The sequence below is a fragment of the Amphiura filiformis genome, chromosome 2 (genome assembly GCF_039555335.1).
Source record: "Amphiura filiformis chromosome 2, Afil_fr2py, whole genome shotgun sequence".
NCBI lineage: Eukaryota > Metazoa > Echinodermata > Ophiuroidea > Amphilepidida > Amphiuridae > Amphiura > Amphiura filiformis.
The window spans coordinates 48933687-48955836 of NC_092629.1; the positions used below are offsets into that span (position 1 = coordinate 48933687).

The 22150-nt window shown below is 36.0% G+C and overlaps 2 protein-coding genes and 1 pseudogene across 2 annotated transcripts; all 3 read left to right on the forward strand.

Annotated features, from left to right (window-relative positions):
• Positions 1-10372: 10372 nt before the first annotated feature.
• Positions 10373-10777, forward strand: LOC140141183 (techylectin-5B-like). The gene has a single exon (XM_072162980.1). The coding sequence runs from the start codon at positions 10373-10375 to the stop codon at positions 10775-10777; it is 405 nt and encodes a 134-aa protein (XP_072019081.1).
• A 3491-nt stretch (positions 10778-14268) lies between these two features.
• On the forward strand, positions 14269-16119 carry LOC140141191 (uncharacterized). The gene has a single exon (XM_072162992.1). The coding sequence runs from the start codon at positions 14326-14328 to the stop codon at positions 16117-16119; it is 1794 nt and encodes a 597-aa protein (XP_072019093.1). The 5' UTR covers positions 14269-14325.
• A 5274-nt stretch (positions 16120-21393) lies between these two features.
• Positions 21394-21948, forward strand: LOC140141198 (ficolin-1 pseudogene; annotated as a pseudogene).
• The last annotated feature ends 202 nt before the right edge of the window (positions 21949-22150 follow it).

A 22150-nucleotide genomic window follows, 5' to 3' on the forward strand; every position in this document is an offset into this window, starting at 1 on the left:
AATTTATCAATGGTGATTATATAAGTTGTAGATGGCTACTGGTGATATCAGCAGCAGATAGCTACTTCATCAATGGTGATATCAGCAGTAGATAGCTATTTCATCAATAATTATTGTGAAATTTTCTTTCATAAATACCAACACAATATACGTAGGTGTTATCTTCTACAATTACAATGGACATAATACAAAGTCAAAGCTATCAGTCAAAACATAGCAAGATACTGGAAAGGCAAAAGAAACGATTCACTAAAAAAACGCCCGAGGCGGCAACACTTGAGCTTAAAGTGCGTCTTACCATGTGATGATAAGATCGCTTGTGAAGGTGGCGCTAATCAACCTGTATTAAATCTTGATCTTTGAAAAGATACGGATTTTTTGCACAATTCACAATAGCAGTGATAAAGGTACTGCATGATAAGATAAGATAAGATAAGATAAAATGAGACGAGATAAGATAAGATAAGATAAGATAAGATAAGATAAGATAAGATAAGATAAGATAAGATAAGATAAGATAAGATGAGATGAGATGAGATGAGATGAGATGAGATGAGATGAGATGAGATGAGATGAGATAAGATGAGATGAGATAAGATAAGATAAGATGAGATGAGATGAGATGAGATGAGATGAGATGAGATGAGATGAGATGAGATAAGATAAGATAAGATATTCAGATAAGATAAGATAAGATAAGATGAGATAAAATGAGATAAAATGAGATAAGATTTAAAAAATTAGATAGATAAATGAAATAAAATGAGATGAGATGAGATGAGATGAGATGAGATGAGATGAGATGAGATGAGATGAGATGAGATGAGATGAGATGAGATGAGATGAGATGAGATGAGATAAGATAAGATAAGATAAGATAATATAAGATAAGATAAGATAAGATAAGATAAGATAAGATAAGATAAGATAACCCATACCATTCTCTTGTGTGTCAGCTTTATTTCTCTCAATATTTGAGTCCGAACACCGCCAAGTCATGCTCCCCTACAACCAGCGAACACAAAAACGTTCTTAAAACTGTATAAACGTGTGATAAACCCGTTTTGGTTTTATTCAAAATGTTTTAACAACATTTAAATGTCGGGTTAAAATAAAAGTCATAAAAATGTTTTATATGAAAAAACACTACAACAACATTTTAAAATTGTTTTAAAAATGTTATTGCAAAATATATTTGGCAAATATTTTTGCAAACCATTTTCCCAAGTCTTTTAAAACACTGTGTTAAAATGTTTTACATCTAGTTTTCAAAAAATGTTTTTGGAACGAATTATTAGTTTTATTCAAAATGTTTTAACAACATTTAAATGTCGCGTTAAAATGGAAGTCATGAAAACGTTTTATATGAAAAAAACACTACAACAACATTCTAAAAATGTTCTAAAAATGTTATTGCAAAATATTTTTGGCAAACATTTTTGCAAAACATTTTGCCAATTCTTTAATAACATTGTGTTAAAATGCATTGCATCTAGTTTTTAAAAATATTTTTGGAACGTTATTAAAACGTTTTATACCCTTTATATAACCCGGCAATAAAACGTTCTCTGAAAAACGTTTTGTGCTTGCTGGAACTCTAAACCACCAAAGGACAGAATCTTAAGAATCAATGTCACATTAAAGCCACACGATACGCCAAAAAACAGCATTTTTTTACACATACAACACGGGGAGATTATATTTCACCATTAAAAACAATAATCATCCTTACAAAGGTTTATGACAATCATAAGAACAACTGAACCTATACTGGGCATGTTTGTACTCATTAAAATGCATTATCATATATTTTCATTAATTTATTACCATCAGAAAACAAAATTTTGAAAATATATGTTAAAATTTTAAAAACTTGTGTATAGTATTTTTGAACCATGCAGTTGTCGACTGCAGAAGACAAGTTTCATTTTTTTTTAATTTTCATTACCATTTTTGAAATTAGTATGAAAAATGGAGGAAATGAGTACAAACAAACCTAGTATTGGTTCAGTGGTTCTTAAGATAGCTCTTGTGCTATTTTGAAAAAAAAAACACATCAAAACTTGGACTTTTTATATTTAACTCTCTGTACGCGGGTGTCGACTGCAGACGACAAGTTTCAAAATTTGTGTAAAAATAAAAAAATTCCGAATTGTACATTTTCATGACAATATTTGGAATCAGCATGAATGCATTAAAATGAGTACAAACAAGCCTACTATTGGTTCAGTGGTTCTTATGATAGCTCTTGATATTTTGAGAAAACTTAGAGAAGTTTTTATATTGAAGCCTATGGCTAGCATAGGCCTACAGAACATTAAGTATTAACCAACCTAAGCGCGTATATATATTGTTCATATTATTGATGCGTATAAGATAAATTAATGTAAAGTTTGTCTTATCTGTTGACATTTCCGACTGTAGACACGATGTACAGATGATTTTAATTGTATTCTCTTATTTTGTTAATTTTCTTTTCTTTTTCTCCCCTTCCACTATCTACACACGGCAATTAAACTTGGTATAACACAGGAGCGAGCGAGAGAGGTAGATATGTAATGTTTCTATTACAGAGAAGTGTTTGTGTTCATTTCTATACGCTTTTAAATTGCGTACGCTTAACAAAAACATGACTTTTGACGGTATGAAACGAGGAGAATCCACGCATCAGCTTATACACTGTTTTTACTTCTATTTTTCCAAGTGAACAAAAGGCGACAAGTCCGGATTCTTCTCATAGTATGGTAGATTTTTCAATTAAGCTTTACAACGTAGCACATCCGGTTGTAGATATTGCTGTTACACAGATATCAACCATACAAAAAAATCGGTGATTTTTTTCAATTAAACGCCGAAGGGGAATTCGTATAGATCATAGATATTATGTGGGGTGACCAAATGGAAAATTTCCGTTTTGTTACGTGGATAATAAAAGAAATAACATTCCAGAAGCGCTTGTAAAAATGAACACACACAAAACAGAGCTGCGCAATTTTGTCTGTTAAGTGGCGATGTTATTCTTATACACATTGTTGTATTTTACGAGTACCATCTCTTACAGCTCCTTATTTTGTTAGATGAGTACTTTCGTATATATTCACAACATGAAATTTCGTTTATCAATTAGATTCAATAATGACGAGCTTTCTTTACATTTGATGCCTTTTTATCATCCAAAAGTTCTTTTTATTAACATCCACGCAAGGAGGAGTACAATTGCGACAATAGAATGTGGAATTTTTTTCAATGACTTTATTTGATAACCGTAGTGCATTCGAGCAATTATCTTTAATAAAAGTGCTTTTCAGTACAGCGATATGAAAATAAAAACATAGGAAATATAATAATGTGAAGATCGAGGCTCCTCATTGCTTAGATTGATCATTATTATCTTTCATTTTCCTATTTTATTGGACGATTTTAAATATAGTAATTGACTGTGTTCGTGCTTGCCACGGAGTTTTATTAGCTGATTTTAAAGTTGACAGTCTAAACGTGTTCAGATTCAATAAATTGCTCGTAGAAAGACATCTATGCGAGATGTTGAGCATGTTGAGAAGTTTTTAATTTTATAAAATGACTTTTTAACTCCGAAAATAAATGACCTCGAATATCCGCACCCCACACCACTAGCGACAATGCTTCTCTAGTTATTAGATTGCAGTACGTCATTAGCATGATAACATTTCAAAATTGGTCCTCCAACCGATTTTACATTCAAGGTCATATCTTTAAAACGAATTTATCAAATGACCTCTGGTTTTCTGCAAATTATATGTTGAAAACACATAAAATATCCCCAAATTCGCATTATTCCTTGAGGCCCATACTGCTGATAGTAGTGTTGATGAAGTATATCTACTGCTGATAGTAGTGTTGATGAAGTAGTTATCTACTGCTGATAGTAGTGTTGATAAAGTAGTTATCTACTGCTGATAGTAGTGTTGATGAAGTAGTTATCTACTGCTGATAGTAGTGTTGATGACGTAGCTATCTATTGCTGATAGTAGCATTGATGAAGTAGCTATCTAATGCTGATAGAAGTGTTAATAAAGTAGGTCTCTACTTCTAATGATACAGTAGTGTTGATGAAGTAGCTATATACTCCTGATATTGGTATTGATGAAGAAGCTGTTTACTGCTAGTAGTAGTGTTGATGAAGTAGCTATCTACTGCTGATAGTAGTGTTGATGAAGTAGCTATTTACTGCTGATAGTAGTGTTAATGAAGTTGCTATCTACTGCTGATTGAAGTAGCTATTTAGTGCTGATGAAATAGCTGTCTACTGCTGATATTGGTATTGATGAAGTGGCTATATCTACTGCTGATAGTAGTGTTGATGAAGTGGGTATCTACTGCTGATAGTAGTGTTGATGAAGTAGCTGTCTACTGTTGATATTGGTATTGATGAAGTAGCTATTTACTGCTAATAGTAGTGTTGATGAAGAGGCTATCTACTGCTGATAGTAATGTTGATGAAGTAGTAATCAACTGCTTATAGTAGTGTTAATGAAGTTGCTATCTACTGCTGATTGAAGTAGCTATTTAGTGCTGATGAAATAGCTGTCTACTGCTGATATTGGTATTGATGAAGTGGCTATATCTACTGCTGATAGTAGTGTTGATGAAGTGGATATCTACTGCTGATAGTAGTGTTGATGAAGTAGCTGTCTACTATTGATATTGGTATTGATGAAGTAGCTATTTACTGCTAATAGTAGTGTTGATGAAGTGGCTATCTACTGCTGATAGTAATGTTGATGAAGTATACTGCGCCAAAAAAGTATCTTTACACTAGGAAAAAAATCCTAATTTTAAAACAAAAACATATGTTGGTGAATTTCTTTTTTCAAATAGATGCGCTATCTAATCCTGTACAATATGACACCCCGATTGAATCCAATGTGACCCCAAGAAGAAAAATTTCAAGCATTTGATCAGACGAAGGTCCAGTTTTAAAAGTGCAAACTGGCCAATTAAAAAATCCACGGACTAGACTTCTGGTTTGAGAGAGGTGGATGACTAATTTATGCGCGCTTTTTTTATTTAAATTTAAAAGAAAAAGAAGAAAGAAAACTGAAACAAAGGAATTGGAAAAATAAAATAAAAATTGGGAAAAGTACCAATTTACTGCTGATATTAGTGTTTAAGTAGCTATTTACTGCCGATATTGGTATCAATGAAGTAGCTCTCTACTGCTGATATTGGTATTAATGAAATAGTTGTCTACTTCTCATAGTGGTATTGATGAAGTGGGGTTACCTGAATGGGTGACCCAATTTGACATTTACGCTCCATGTGTGGGAGATTAAGGTCATGTCTTTCATATGGGGTGTTCGGATTTCAACTGGAATAGCCCAATTTTTGATAATTTATGACTGGACAATAACATTTACTTCCAACCAATTATACCCAAATTAAAAATCGTGATAACAATTTGTAATGCACATTACATATGCATTCAAATGAGTACAAACATGCCTAGTATTGGTTCAGTGGTTCTTGAGATATGCATGTGTCAATGCATTGAAATGAGTATAAACATAAGAAAGAAAGAAAGAAAGAAAGAAAGAAAGAAAGAAAGAAAGAAAGAAAGAAAGAAAGAAAGAAAGAAAGAAAGATTTAAAAGCTTTTAAACAAGAAATTAAACATTATTATAATATCCTGAAATATCAAGCAACTATATGGCAACTATGGCGAAGTCTCTGCACTGGTTAATTGGTTAAATAAAAATCCTTTGTTTAATCTTTCTTGTTAATCATTTAAATATCATAATGTGTAATAATTATAGTATAGGTCCTTTTTAAAGGATTTATATGTATAACTATATAATATATAATAATATATAACAATTATAGTCTTTGCAGTCAGGAAAGTTTTGTGAAGGGTCCGGTGGTTATTTTGTATGATTTCTTCCCCCACCGGAAAAGAAAGAAAGAAAGAAAGAAAGAAAGAAAGAAAGAAAGAAAGAAAGAAAGAAAGAAAGAAAGAAAGAAAGAAAGAAAGAAAGAAAGAAAGAAAGAAAGAAAGAAAGAAAGAAAGAAAGAAAGAAAGAAAGAAAGAAAGAAAGAAAGAAAGAAAGAAAGAAAGAAAGAAAGAAAGAAAGAAAGAAAGAAAGAAAGAAAGAAAAAGAAAGAAAGAAAGAAAGAAAGAAAGAAAGAAAGAAAAACACAACAAGCAGAGAATCGAATAAACTAAGAACCAAATAAACTAAAGAAGGACATTTCAGTATTGGGCAAATACGATTATTGATTTGTAATTCTTGAGATCACCTTTAGTATCTGCAGATTTCGATGCAGATAAAGTAGGTATCTACTCTCGATATTGGTGTAGATGAAGTAGCTATCTACTGCTGATATTGGCGTTGTTGAAGTAGCTATATCACAACAGATTCCAATGCTGATAAAGTAGGTATCTACTCTCGATATTGAAGTAGATGAAGTAGCTATCTACTACTGATATTGGCGTTGTTGAAGTAGCTATATCACAACAGATTCCAATGCTGATAAAGTAGGTATCTACTCTCGATATTGGTGTAGATGAAGTAGCTATCTACTGCTGATATTGGCGTTGTTGAAGTAGCTATATCACAACAGATTCCAATGCTGATAAAGTAGGTATCTACTCTCGATATTGAAGTAGATGAAGTAGCTATCTACTGCTGATATTGGCGTTGTTGAAGTAGCTATCTACTGCTGATATTGGCGTTGTTGAAGTAGCTATATCACAACAGATTCCAATGCTGATAAAGTAGGTATCTACTCTCGATATTGGTGTAGATGAAGTAGCTATCTACTGCTGATATTGGCGTTGTTGAAGTAGCTATCTACTGCTGATATTGGCGTTGTTGAAGTAGCCATATCACAGCAGATTTCAATGCTGATAAAGTAGGTATCTACTCCCGATATTGGTGTAGATGAAGTAGCTATCTACTGCTGATATTGGCGTTGTTGAAGTAGCAATCTTCTGCTGATATTTTGTCCTTGTTTAAGTAGCTATATCACTGCAGATTTCATTGCAGATAAAGTAGCTATCTACTACTGATATTGGAGTAGATGAATTAGCTATCTACTGCTGATATTGGTGTAGATGAAGCACGGTAGCTATCTACTGCTGATATTGGCGTTGTTGAAGTAGCTATCTACTGCTGATATTGGTGTTGTTGAAGTAGCTATCTACTGCTGATATTGGCCTTGTTGAAGTAGCTATCTACTGCTGATATTGGCGTTGTTGAAGTAGCTATCTACTGCTTATATTGACGTTGTTGAAGTAGCTATCTACTCCTTATATTGGCGTTGTTGAAGTAGTTATCTACTGCTGATATTGGCGTTGTTTAAGTAGCTATCTACTGCTGATATTGGTGTTGTTGAAGTAGCTATCTACTGCTGATATTGGCGTTGTTGAAGTAGCTATCTACTGCTTATATTGACGTTGTTGAAGTAGCTATCTACTCCTTATATTGGCGTTGTTGAAGTAGTTATCTACTGCTGATATTGGCGTTGTTTAAGTAGCTATCTACTGCTGATATTGGTGTTGTTGAAGTAGCTATCTACTGCTGATATTGGCGTTGTTGAAGTAGCTATCTACTGCTGATATTAGCGTTGTTGAAGTAGCTATCTACTGCTGATATTGGCGTTGTTGAAGTAGCTATCTACTGCTGATATTGGCGTTGTTGAAGTAGCTATATCACTGCAGATTTCTATGCTGATAAAGTAGGTGTCTACTCTCGATATTGGTGTAGATAAAGTAGCTATCTACTACTGATATTGGCGTTGTTGAAGTAGCTATCTACTGCTGATATTGGCGTTGTTGAAGTAGCCATATCACTGCAGATTTCTATGCTGATAAAGTAGGTGTCTACTCTCGATATTGGTGTAGATAAAGTAGCTATCTACTGCTGATATTGGCGTTGTTGAAGTAGCTATCTACTGCTGATATTGGCGTTGTTGAAGTAGCCATATCACTGCAGATTTCTATGCTGATAAAGTAGGTGTCTACTCTCGACATTGGTGTAGATAAAGTAGCTATCTACTGCTGATATGGGAGTAGCTATTCCAGAAGTGCACACCCTCTATAGAAGAGTTACTTTTCAATAATAGAAATGTCTGGAATTCCGAGTTTGCTTTCTGAAAACGACTAGAGTTCCATTTGCAAATATTACTTATATTAATATTAAAATCATGGAATTATCAAAATGAACCTCTCAAATTGAGGGGTTGAACTATTTTCAACTGGATTTTTTCGCCTTTGGACAATTTAAAAGTCTGGATTTCCACCAATCATGACTGGACAAAAAGTCCAAAATCCGAACTCCTCTATAGGGGGGGGGGTGCATCTATTTTTTGGAATATCCCAATGCATTCACACTACACCCGGGCACTAAACTTATGAACCATGAAAAAAGCATTTACCTCGCGGCATGACGTATCAACCAATGACAAGCCTTGATTGTGTCCGTTTGTCTGCAATGCGTGTGCGCCATGCCGCTCAGCGACAAGCGGCGTGGTCGTATGAAACCAGCATAAGTCACGAGTTTTTATTCATCCCAGGGATTCAATTTAGACTACTTTTTCCTTTATCATGTTTATGTAAAGGTATTAGACTTCATACAAATATTGAGGCCAAAGATATCAATCTTCAGGTACTTTTTGCAACTCCCTCTATTCATAGTGATTCCCTTTGTAAGCAAGTTGACGTCAACATAACAACAAGGAAACAAAGAACGTTTCTAACAACCGTCACGGTTGAACTTACATGAACCGAGAAATAAACATGTAAAATATTATTTTGTATAATGTAGTTGCAAAACTGGAATTTAAGCAGTTGTTCATAGTATTTTGCCTAAGGTGTACTAACAGGACAGAAGTTATCAACCTCAACCAATATCATTCGAAAATATTGTTATCAATATTAAGAAAGTCGTCATGGCAGTGTTTATGATAAAGTTTGCAGTCATCTTTTTCATTGCCATGGCAGCACATGGAGTGAATTGTCAATTAACATTTCTAGCCAATGAAGTTCTTCAGACTAACTCTCTACTGGCAAATGTCACCGATACGTCAACCGTTATGTCGTCTATTCTACTACATCTTGAAAGCTCGCTACGAAATCAAGAGGATTTGCAGGTACTGGCAAATCTCCTTCTTGTAAATAATACAGAGGCTGCCGAGTACATGGCAGCTATGATGCCAGAAATCCTTGTGTTCTTGCAAGATCAATGGAAGAAAGAAGATGCGTACAAAAATGAAACCACTGGACTACTTCAAAGTCAGCTTGAAGCTGGACAAGAAAATCATGAGGAATCTAGGACGACCCTGTCTCAGATGGCCGAGATTCAGAGTGGAACTTTGAACACTGTTACTGAGATAGCTGATACTCAAAATCAGACTCTGAACATTGCTATTCGTATGGAATCGACTCAAACCCATACTCTAAATGCACTGATTGATATGAGCCAAACCCAGACGCAGATGCTAGCGGCACAAACTGAGACTCATAATAGTCTGAGTGATATCAGCCAAACCCAGACGCAGATGCTAGCGGCACAAACACAAGCTCTCGCTGTTCAGAATCGAATGAACCAAACCCAGACACAGATGGTAGCAGCACAAACTGAGACACAAAATACTCTGACCGATATCAACCGAACCCAAACGCAGACTCTTGAAACTCTTAATGCGATAAGCCTAACACAAAATGCGATGGCAAATACATTCAACCGAGTAGCTTCCCTCCTGGAGATACAAAGTCGACAGCTACAGAATATGACAGTTGCTATGAATACCATGGTATCTATACTAGAAAACCAACAAGACATTCTTCGTAACATCTCACGCTCTTCACCAACAGCTTTGGACCCGCGAATCCATCAGACTTATCCACCAGATCAATCTATTGAAAGTGGTAGCACTAATGCTGCTACCAGTGAGAAACCAATTCAGGCTACAACAGGTATGACCACTGACACAGCTGGTATGTACACTGAACTTGGATCCGGTATGACCACTGAAACAGCTGAGATGCCTACCGTAGAAGTGCCTGAGACGACCACTGCGGCAACTGCTGTGGTGATCAGTGCCCCTCCTATACAGAATTGCTTTGATCTAGTTTCCTCGGAGATTACCCTTCTGGAATCTACACAATCACTCCTAATCAAAGCTCGTCATATGATGTATATTGTGACATGGACACCGAGTATGGTGGATGGACTGTATTCCAGAAAAGATTTGATGGATCGGTCGATTTTTATCGCGGCGGATGGTCAGCGTGGAAGGATTATAAAGAGGGTTTCGGAAGCTTTGATGGAGAGTTTTGGTTAGGACTAGAACTTCAACACCTTCTGATTTCTTCATCAGGGAAATCTTGGGAACTGATGGTAAAACTAGAGGATTTCAGTAATGACACAGCCTACGCACATTATCAGCCATTTAGTATTGGTAGTGAAGCATCAAATTATAGACTTACCATTGGGGCCTACAGTTTTGGTACTGCTGGGGATTCACTATCTCGTCTCAACGGACATTCTTTCACCACCTACAACAGGGACAATGATGACTGGTCTTCTAACTGTGCTAGACTTAGACAAGGTGCTTGGTGGTATGGATATGACTATTTAATTTATAGACATTATAATAATGTATGTGGTTACTCCAACCTGAATGGCATGTATCTAGGTCCTGCAGGAAGCGATTACACAGGAATGTACTGGTATACCTGGAAATCATCTTGGCGATCCCTCAAGGCCACGACTATGATGATGAGACCTTTAACAGAATAAAACCTTAATCAATATTTTAAAATCTTAAAATGTTACTTTTTTCAGTTAAGCTAGACATTGTACAATCTCGTTTATACTACCCGTGACGTCATATAATCACGGAGTAAAGCAGTTCACTGTCATAACTGTAACAGTTGTGTATATTCTGTAAGCTTACCTGTCATGGGTGGTATGATACGGGATAGCCATGCAGACATTGTCGATCTGTACACCACAATGAAGGAAAAGTTCAGAGAAAAATTTTTGAAAATTTTGAAAAGAGTAATAATAATATTGATATTGATATGACACTGACCAGTATGCTTGTTATTACCAAACTTCTAATAGCAATTCTAGCATTGAGAAATTTGTCCCAATTTTCAATTTGTCGAGGGTTGAGAGCCAGAAAGCCTTAACTCACTAACTTAACTCACCTTTATGAGTTTCTGGTTCCCAACCCTCGTAGTATTGAAACATGTAACGCGCAAATGTTTACCTCAAATTGTAAGGAAAGTAAAATGCATTCATTCAGTTCAATAAATTTTGTGTATAGATTAATTAACTAAGATAATCAAAGCTGCTAAGCATGAAGAGTTTAAAACAGACAAATCATAGCCATTGACCATGATTTAAAAGTCATTAATTAATGAATTGATTAATGTTAATTAATAAATCAATTTATTTATTTAATTATTGATTGATTGACTGATTGATTGATTGATTGATTGATTGATTGATTGATTGATTGATTGATTGATTGATTGATTGATTGATCATGTATCAAAAGTCTTAGGAACATCAAATAGGCCTCATCATCACGGTGGATGCACTTGAGCTGCTGAAGAGTTGATCCCTTTTCCTGTGCCATAGTTTCCTGCAGGACCAAGATATAATGGGGGTTGTGCAAGAACCCCCATCGGCAATAGCTGCCAGGTGTCAAGATATAATGGGGGTAGTGCAAGAACCCCCATCGGCAATAGCTGCCAGGTGTCAAGATATAATGGGGGTAGTGCAAGAACCCCCATCGGACAATAGCTGCCAGGTGTCAAGATATAATGGGGTTAGTGCAAGAACCCCCATCGGCAATAGCTGCCAGGTGTCAAGATATAATGGGGGTAGTGCAAGAACCCCCATAGGAAATAGCTGCCAGGTGTCAAGATATAATGGGGGTAGTGCAAGAACCCCCATCGGCAATAGCTGCCAGGTGTCAAGATATAATGGGGGTAGTGCAAGAACCCCCATCGGCAATAGCTGCCAGGTGTCAAGATATAATGGGGGTAGTGCAAGAACCCCCATCGACAATAGCTGCCAGGTGTCAAGATATAATGGGGTTAGTGCAAGACCCCCATCGACAATAGCTGCCAGGTGTCAAGATATAATGGGGGTAGTGCAAGAACCCCCATAGGAAATAGCTGCCAGGTGTCAAGATATAATGGGGGTAGTGCAAGAACCCCCATAGGAAATAGCTGTCAGGTGTCAAGATATAATGGGGGTAGTGCAAGAACCCCCATCGGCAATAGCTGCCAATTGTCATATTTGTAGATGTGTAAATATAGAATGTTGAGATCGTGAAAATGTCTACAGGGCAGCTATTGCAGGTAGGGCCTTCTTGCAAATCCCTCGATATATCCCATTTGGTTTCGAAAATTTGTTATTAATGCACATGAAACTGTGTGTTCTGATCTAAATGAGAATTACTTGTCTACAAAAATCAAATCAAAAATAAAACAAATGATAAATAAACACACCCATAACAAACAAACAAACAAACAAACAAACAAACAAACAGAAGGACAAACACGAAGTAAAGAGGACAGTGTTATATTATAGTAGATCTATTGAGGCACACACAAAGTTTGATTGTTTTTCATCTATGACGTGAAAATTTAAATCATAAAAATCGCCTTTTTTCACTTGTAATATTTGTTCCAATAATCAATCACATTTAGCTACGATTTATCTAAGGCATCCTTATACTACAGGCACCATTGTTCCTATCATCTGGTAAAATTACATAAAAATGTGAAGCTTAATAAATTTGTGCTTATTGTACATTGTATAATCTGTAAACAACTTCATATCCGTTTTACTTACCTCCGATTGTAGGTGTAATTCGTAACAGGAGTAGGAGGGTTGACCCCCTCCCCAAAAGAAAAGAACGAAAATGTCACCCCCGTAAACCCCCAAAGATAATTTTAACCATCCCTGCCCCCCCCGTGTACATCTTTTTTGTCTTTGCCCCTTGAAAAAAAAAAAAAAAAAGGATTTGTACAAATACCACACTGGTTCGTAGTCAAATAAAAAAATTTCATGGATAAAATGGGGGACGGCAAAGAGTATATATGTGTCCTTAAAATGACTAAAAATGAGACAAAAAAAAATTGACAAATGGGGACGAAAATTTGGCTTTGCCCTTTCACACTAAATGCTTGGCTACGCAACTGCGTAAACAAATACAAAACACATACTACCTCTTTACTTGAGACAGGTGCTTTGAATCTGTCTGCTCCCAAAGTCAAAATGACGTATGAACATGTAAATAACATATAGCATATACGACACTTTGACTTGTGACGCAGATATTATGAATTGGTCTGACCCATAAGTAAAAGGCAGTAAGCAAGCAAATAGTGTGTTTTTACTTGACAAGACAGTAATTGTTTTAAAAAGTATCCAAATGTTATGTTACTTTATTTCTGTGAAGTCACATAATTATCGTAGTACGTGATAGACCATTCCTATAATTGGCACTTTCCTGTCATTGATGTGGTGAACATTGATATCACGTGTTATAAACTAACAAAAGCGAGATAGATCAAGAATGACATGACATCACGTGATTATAAAACAATGAAAGCGTGGTCACGAAGGGAGTGATGTCGATGTTCACCCCCCCCCCCCCATCAACGGCATGAAAATGTCAATCTTAGGAATGGTATATACATTCGAGTTTAAAATAATGAGTTTAAGGTTTACACCTTGAATAAACATGATAAAGTAGCATGCAAAGAAGATACGATTCATGTTGTTTTCTTTATAAGTTAACTAGGTTTAACTATCAATGCAGGTTAAGAAAAAAATATCGTGCAAAATAATTTTCAATCGTGATTTTGTAAAAAGGAAGGAAAATAACTGGATTCCAAACTTAACATATTATATAAATGGTACTTTTGAGATTCAATTTTAACAGGTATATTTTGTACGTATGGTTGCACCTAAGTTATCACATGTGGGGGATACTTGTATTTTGAGTCATAAAGTCATAAACCACCAAATAAGTTATCAATCTCCGGGTATCTTTTTGCAACACCCTCTATTCATAGTGATATTCTTTTTCATCAAGTTAACGTCAACAACAATAGAACTCTTTCTAACCACGGCGTGACGATTGAACTTATATGAACCTGGAAATATACATTTAAAAACTCAAGTGTTATATATGAAGCTGAAAGGTAGAATTTAGGCATTTGTGCATTTTATTTTGCTAAAGGTGTACTAACAGTGCAGAAATTATAACTTCAACAAAATATAATTTCCAACTTATTGTTATCAATATTGAGAAAGTCGTCATGGCAGTGTCTATGATCAAGTTTGTGGTCATCTTTTTTATTACCATTGCAACACTTGGTGGAGTCAATGGTCAAATAACAGCTATAGCACCTGGATTTCAGCAGACCATCTCTCTACTGGCAAATGTCACCGATACGGCAACCGTTATGTGTTCTATTCTACTACATCTTGAAAGTTCACTACAGAATCAGGAGGATTTGCAGATACTGGCAAATCTCCTACATGAAAATAATACCGGGGCGATTGAGTACATGGCAGCTATGATGCCAGATATCATCATGCTCTTGCAAGATCGATGGGAGAAAGAGGGTGCCTACACAAATGAAACCACTGGACTACTTCTAAGTCAACTTGAAGTTGTACAAGATAATCATGAGGAATCTAAAACAATCCTTCAAAATCACCAATACACCCTGACTCAGATGGCCGATATTCAAAGTGAGACTTTAACCAATGTTACTAATATGACCGCAACTCAACGACAGACTCTGGATACTCTTGCTGATATAAGACAAACCGAGAGGCAGATGTTAGCGGCACAAACTGTGACTCAAAATACGCTGACCAATATGAACCAAACCCAGACACAGACTCTTAAAACTCTGAATGCAATGGCAAATACATTCAACCAAGTAGCTTCTCTCCTGGAGATACAAAGTCGACAGCTACATAATATGACAGTTGCGATGAATACCATGGTGTCTGTACTGGAAAATCAACAAGACATTCTTCAGAACATCTCCCGCTCTTCACCAGGAGCTTTGGACCCACGAATCCATCAGACTTATCCACCAAATCAATCTATTGAAAGTGGTAGCACTAATGCTGCTACCAGTGAGAAACCGACTACAACAGGTATGACCACTGGAACAGATGGTACGGCCACTGAAACAGCTCGTGTGACCACTAGAACAGCTCGTATAACCACTGGAACAGCTCGTATGACCACTGGAACAGCTGGTATGACCCCTGGAACAGATCGTATGACCACTGAAACACCTGGTATGACCACGGAAAGAGCTGGTATTACCACTGACAGAGTTGAGATGCCCACAACAGAACTGCCTGAGATGACCACTAACGTACTTACTACTGTAGTGACTGCTCCTCCTATACAGAATTGCTTGGATCTAGTCTTCCTCGGAGATTACCCTTCTGGGATCTACTCAATCACTCCTAATCAAGGCTCTTCATATAATGTATATTGTGAAATGGAAACCGAGTTTGGTGGATGGACTGTATTCCAGAAAAGATTTGATGGATCGGTCGATTTTTATCGCGGATGGTTAGCGTGGAATGATTATAAAGAGGGTTTCGGAAGCTTGGATGGAGAGTTTTGGTTAGGACTAGAACGTCTACATCTTCTGACTTCTTCATCAGGGAAATCCTGGGAACTGATGATAAAACTAGAGGATTTCAATAACGACACAGCCTACGAGATTTATCAGCCTTTTAGCATTGGTAATGAAGCATCTAATTATACGCTTTATGTTGGGTCCTACTACATTGGTAATGCTGGGAATTCATTATCTAGTAACAATCGGAGGCATTTTACAACCTACAATAGGGATAATGATAACTGGTCTAGTAGTAACTGTGCTAGATCTAGACAAGGTGCCTGGTGGTATGGGCGTACCTATTACTATCATGATGATTGTAGTTACTCCAACTTAAATGGTAGGTATCTAGGTCCTACAGGAAACGATCTCACAGGAATGTACTGGTATGACTGGAAACGTTCTTATCGATCCCTCAAGGCATCGACTATGATGATGAGACCTTTAACAGAATAAAACCTTAATCGCTATTTTAAAATCTGAAGAAGTTTTTTTTTTCAGTTAAGGTAGACATTGTACAATCTGGTATAATATCACCCGTGACGTCAAACAATCACAGAGTAAAGATGTACACTATAGTATTTTCTGCAGTTGTGTATATTATGTAAGCTTACCTGTTACGTGTGATATAATACGAGGAAGAAATATATTTTTGAAAGATTTGAAAAGAATAATAATTATTGATTGATATTATGACACTGAGACCCGTATGCTGGTTATTACCAAACTTATACTTGCAATTGTAGCATTGATAAATTTGTCCCAATTTTCAATTATTAGTATAGGATTGAAAGCCAGAAAGCCGTAACTCACTAAGGATTCCTTTATGAGTTCCTGGTCAGTCTCAACCCTCGTAGTATTGAAACATGTAAGGCGCAAATGTTTACCTCAAATTGTAAGGAAAATAAAATGCATTCGCTCAGTTCAATAGATTTTGTGTATAGATTAATTAACTAAGATCATCGAAGCTGCTAAGCATGAAGACATTTAAGACAGACAAATCATAGCCATTGACCATGATTTAAAAGTCATTAATTAATGAATTGATTAATGAAGAAATATATAAATAATTATGAATGAATGAATGAATGAATGAATGAATGAATGAATGAATGAATGAATGAATGAATGAATGAATGAATGAATGAATGAATGAATGAATGAACGAACGAACGAACGAACGAACGAACGAATTAATTAATGAATTAATATTATTATTTAATAAATGAATAAATTAACTAATTAATTAATAATTCAATTAAATAATTAGCTAAAAATTAGTTAATGATTAGTTAATTAATTAATCAATTTATTGATTGATTGATTGATTTATTTATTTATTGATTGATTGATTGATTGATTGTTTGATTGATTGATTGAATTTTATTTTTTATGTCTATCATGTATCAAAAGTCATAGCTAAAGAACATCAAATAGGTCTCATCATCATGGTGGATGCACTTGAGCTGCTGAAGAGTTGATCCCTTTTCCTGTGCCATCGTTTCCTGCAGGACCAAGATATAATGGGGTTAGTGCAAGAACCCCCATCGGCAATAGCTGCCAGGTGTCAAGATATAATGGGGTTAGTGCAAGAACCCCCATCGGCAATAGCTGCCAGGTGTAATATTTGTAGATGTGTAAATATAGAATGTCGAGATCGTGAAAATGTCTACAGGGCAGCTATTGCAGGCAGGGCCTTCTTACAAATCGATATATCCCATTTTGTTTTCCAAAATTTGTTATTAATGCACATGAAACTGTGTGGTCTGATCTAAATGGGAATTACTTGTCTACAAAAATAAAATCAAAAATAAAACAAATGATAAATAAACACACCCGAAACAAACAAACAGACAAACAAACAAACAGAAGGACAAACACAAAGTAAAGAGGACAGTGTTATATTATAGCCGTATGAATATTTACTGCCTTTTAACGTGTGTTTAAATCAGTCTGCTTAATGTCAAAATAAAGTAACTACAAGGTAAATAACAAGCAGATAATATGTCCTTATTTGAAAGGCAAATAATTATATTGAAATCAGTCTGCTCCTCCCTATGTGAATGCAGTACCTACTATACTGGGCTGTTCTATTTGAAATTCATACTCCCCCTATGGAAGACATGATCTTAATTATACACAAATGGAGTGTGAAATTTAAATAGGGTTACCTGAATGGGCGACTCAATTTGACATTCACGCTCCCTGTGTGGGAGATTAAGGTCATATCTTTCATATGGGGTGTTTGGATTTCAACTGGAATAGCCCAATTTTTGATAATTTATGACTGGACAATAACATGTTCACTTCCAACCAATCATACCCAACTTCAAAATAATGGTATGATATAATAATTATGAATGATATCTTTATGCTTTTATTACATCATTTTCTCTTTGACAATTCTGTTTTCTGACGTGTCAGTTTTAGAAAGCTGAAATTCAATATAATTTCACTATGCTTCTTATTCAATGTCGTACACGCTTGAATAGCAACTGGTTTAATTCGAATATGATCAAAACTATACGAAAATGTCTGAATGCATACCATATTTTTATTCAGCATCCCCTCCAAAAAATCAAATTAAAAATCGTGATAACAAGAAAGAAAGAAAGAAAGAAAGGAAGAAAGAAAAAAGGAAGAAAAACGCAACAAGCAGAGAATCGAATAAACTAAGAATTAACTAAACTAAAGAAGGACATTTCAGTATTGAGTAAATACGATTATTGATTTGTAATTCTTAAGATCACCTTTAGTACATACTGCTGATATATTGGCGTATAGCCATATCACTGCAGATTTCAATGCAGATAAAGTAGGTATCTACTCTTGATATTGGTGTAGATGAAGTAGGTATCTACTGCTGATATTGGCGTTGTTGAAGTAGCTATCTACTGCTGATATTGGCGTTGTTGAAGTAGCTATCTGTTGCTGATATTGGCGTTGTTGAAGTAGCTATCTACTGCTGATATTGGCGTTGTTGAAGTAGCCATATCACTGCAGATTTCTATGCTGATAAAGTAGGTGTCTACTCTCGATATTGGAGTAGATAAAGTAGCTATCTACTGCTGATATGGGAGTAGCTATTCCAGGATTGCACACCCTCTATAGAAGAGTTACTTTTCAATAATAGAAATGTCTGGAATTCCGAGTTTGCTTTCTGAAAACGACTAGAATTCCAGTTGCCAATGTTATTGGAAAAAGCTTGGAAATTCAATTAAATAAATAAAAAATCACGGAATTATCAAAATGAACCTCTCAAATTGAGGAGTCCGAGGTTGAACTATTTTTCTACTGTTTTTTTTTTTTTTTTTTTCACCTTTGGACAATTCCAGAAATCTGAACTCCTCTATATGGGGTGTGTATTTATTTTTTGGAATATCCCAGTGCATTCACACTACACCCGGGCACTATTAGACTATGCCATAGTCGAATTTTTATTAAAAATATGTTATTATTAGTCATGATGAACCCATTTCGTTGAACTCAAAATTATACTGATGTTTATTAAAATTAAAATATTCAATAGTAAAATGGTCATAAAGAGTTTAAAATATCAGATGATTAGTGACAATAAAAGTAATTAAATGCAACATTATCTTGCATAATTATAATGGCTCACTTTAATACTGAACAATTCTGATTTTGGAATCTACCAGTTTATTGATAGCGAACCCCGCACTTGGGAAGCTAACAAACAGAGGGAGTGCGGTGACTGAAAAGATCAGATACAGATGTGAAAATCTATCAGTTGCACACAAATCAATATAAATCAGAGTTTTATGCTTAATGTAATAGCCAGAGTATGCAAAATGGGCAAGTGGACTACGGAGAAGTCTAGGGCACTATAGGTTAAATACCACTAATTATGTATTACACGGGTTTCAATAGGAAAATGCCTAATTCCGGGTGGAATTTTCTCATATTCAGAACTCTCACAGTTCAATGCCACCAATATCAGGTGAAACTATATGATTTAGATGCCAAATGATCAAAAATTCAACATAGGTTGACCTGAGACTTTTCTTGTTTTAACGCACTGAACCGTAAACACCTTAAAATGACAGTGCGCCCTCGAAGCTGAAAGTTAAAATATGATAGGGCGACTATTTACTAAAAGCCGAAGCCGTGCATATGAATTTTGGTACTATTACATCAAAAATGGCATATAATGAGAGAAAATGTACCATTTTGAAGCATCAAACTCTAAAAAGTACTTTTTTTTTTTTTTTTCTTGATCAATTTCAGCGATTTTAGTGCAGTATTTTCGAATGCCATGAAAACAAATAGTTCCTCATCGTATTTCAATGTATGGCCCAGGCCTATTAGGGCGAATTTCTCGACGGGTGGCTTAGCAATTGGCTTGTCTAGCCTCAAGGCTTAAGAGGTCGTAAGACCAGGCTTAACTGAAAACGTATTTCCCGTAGCACGGCTACCATAGCCTAGAGGCTTCGTTAGCCCGTGGGCCAGGCTTGTAGGATTAGCCCCAGGCTTCAGTAAAATTTGCATTTCTCGAAATCAGTCTTCTGTAGCCGTAGTCTACGCAAGCCTGTTAGACCAGGCTTACAGCGACTTTTCTTGGCCCTGCCTCAGAGCAGGTCTTAGGTCGTAAGCCTTGGTCTATTTCAATTTACAAAATTATTTAAATTGTAACACATAAGTTGACCTGAGACTTTTCTTGTTTTAACGCACTGAACCGTAAACACCTTAAAATGACAGTGCGCCCTCGAAGCTGAAAGTTAAAATATGATAGGGCGACTATTTACTAAAAGCCGAAGCCGTGCGTATGAATTTTGGTACTATTACATCAAAAATGGCATATAATGAGAGAAAATGTACCATTCTACTACATCTTGAAAGCTCTCTACAGAATCAGGAGAATTTGCAGTTATTGGCAAATCTTCTTGAAAATAATACGAAGGCTGCCGAGTACATGGCAGCTATGATGCCAGAAATCCTCGTACGTCTGCAAGATCAATGGAAGAAAGAGGATTCGTACAAAAATGAAACCACCAGTCTACTTCAAAGTCAGCTTGAATCTGGACAAGAAAATCATGACGAATCGCAGACAATCCTACAAAATCACCAATACACCCTGATTCAGATGGCCGGTATTCAAAGTGAGACTTTGAACAATGTTAGTAATATAGCTGCAACTCAACAGCAGACCCTAAATACTCTGACTGATATGAACCAAACCCAGACGCAGATGTTAGCGGCACAAACTGAGACTCAAAATACGCTGAATGCGATGAGCCTAACACAAAATGAGATGGCAAATACATTCAACCAAGTAGCTTCCATCCTGGAGATACAAAGTCGACAGATACAGAATATGACAGTTGCCATGAATAGGCCTACCATGGTGTCTTTACTAGAAAACCAACACGAAACTCTTCAGAACATCGCCCACTCTTTACCGAACGCTTTGGACCAACAAGCTTCTCCGACTTATCCAAAAAAACCAAGCCCAGGCTACAACAGCTACGCTGGCCACTGACGAAGCTGAGGTGACAACTGAAGAGCCCGAAGTGACCACTATTAAAGCAGCCGAGATGAACACTGAATCAGTTGGAATGACCACCATAGCAGGAGCTGAGATTACAACTAAATCAATTACTACTGGGGTGACTGCTCCATCCGATTGCTCTGAACTACTTTCTCTTGGTAATTACTCTTCTGGAATCTACACAATCACTATTAATCGTGCTTTTTTGTCATGTTCATATAATGTATATTGTGAACACAGATGGTGGTGGGTGGACTGTATTTCAGCGAAGATTTGATGGATCGGTGGATTTTTACAGGCCATGGTCTGATTATAAATATGGATTCGGAAGCTTGGATGGAGAGTATTGGTTTGGGCTAGAAACTCTACGTCGGCTGATTTCCTCATCAGGAAGATCTTGGGAAATGATGATACAATTACAGGATTTCAGTAATGATACGGCCTATGCACATTTTCAGACATTCAGCATTGGTAATGAAGCATCTGACTATAGACTTCTCTTTGAGACCTACAATGGTGGTACTATTGGGAACTCGTTTAACACTAGGACGTCTTTAGAATTCTCAACCTATGACCGTGATGGCGGCAGGTGGCCTAACTGCGCTGAATATTTTCAAAGTGGCTGGTGGTATTCTGACATCTTCTGTGGTAATTCCAACCTGAATGGCAGGTATCTTGGTTCTGCAGGAAACGATGTTACAGCAATGCACTGGTATACCTGGAAGGGCGAGCAATCTCTCAAGGCATCAACTATGATGATGAGGCCTAGTCAATAGATTAATATTATGTTGGCATCTGCTGGTTTTTACCAAGTAATTCAGGCTATAATTTTACCAAAATTCTATTAGTATTGAGAAATACAACATACATATTTGCTTCAAAATGATAGGAAAACAAAATGCATTTACAATCCGGTAGATTTTGCGATTTAGGAAATAGATCAGATTAATATACTAAAATTTAAATCCTCAAAACATG

Excerpts from the sequence above, each read along its gene's own strand:
- LOC140141191 (XM_072162992.1), top strand. The coding sequence starts at position 14,326 with ATGGCAGTGTCTATGATCAAGTTTGTGGTCATCTTTTTTATTACCATT.
- LOC140141183 (XM_072162980.1), top strand. The coding sequence starts at position 10,373 with ATGGTAAAACTAGAGGATTTCAGTAATGACACAGCCTACGCACATTAT.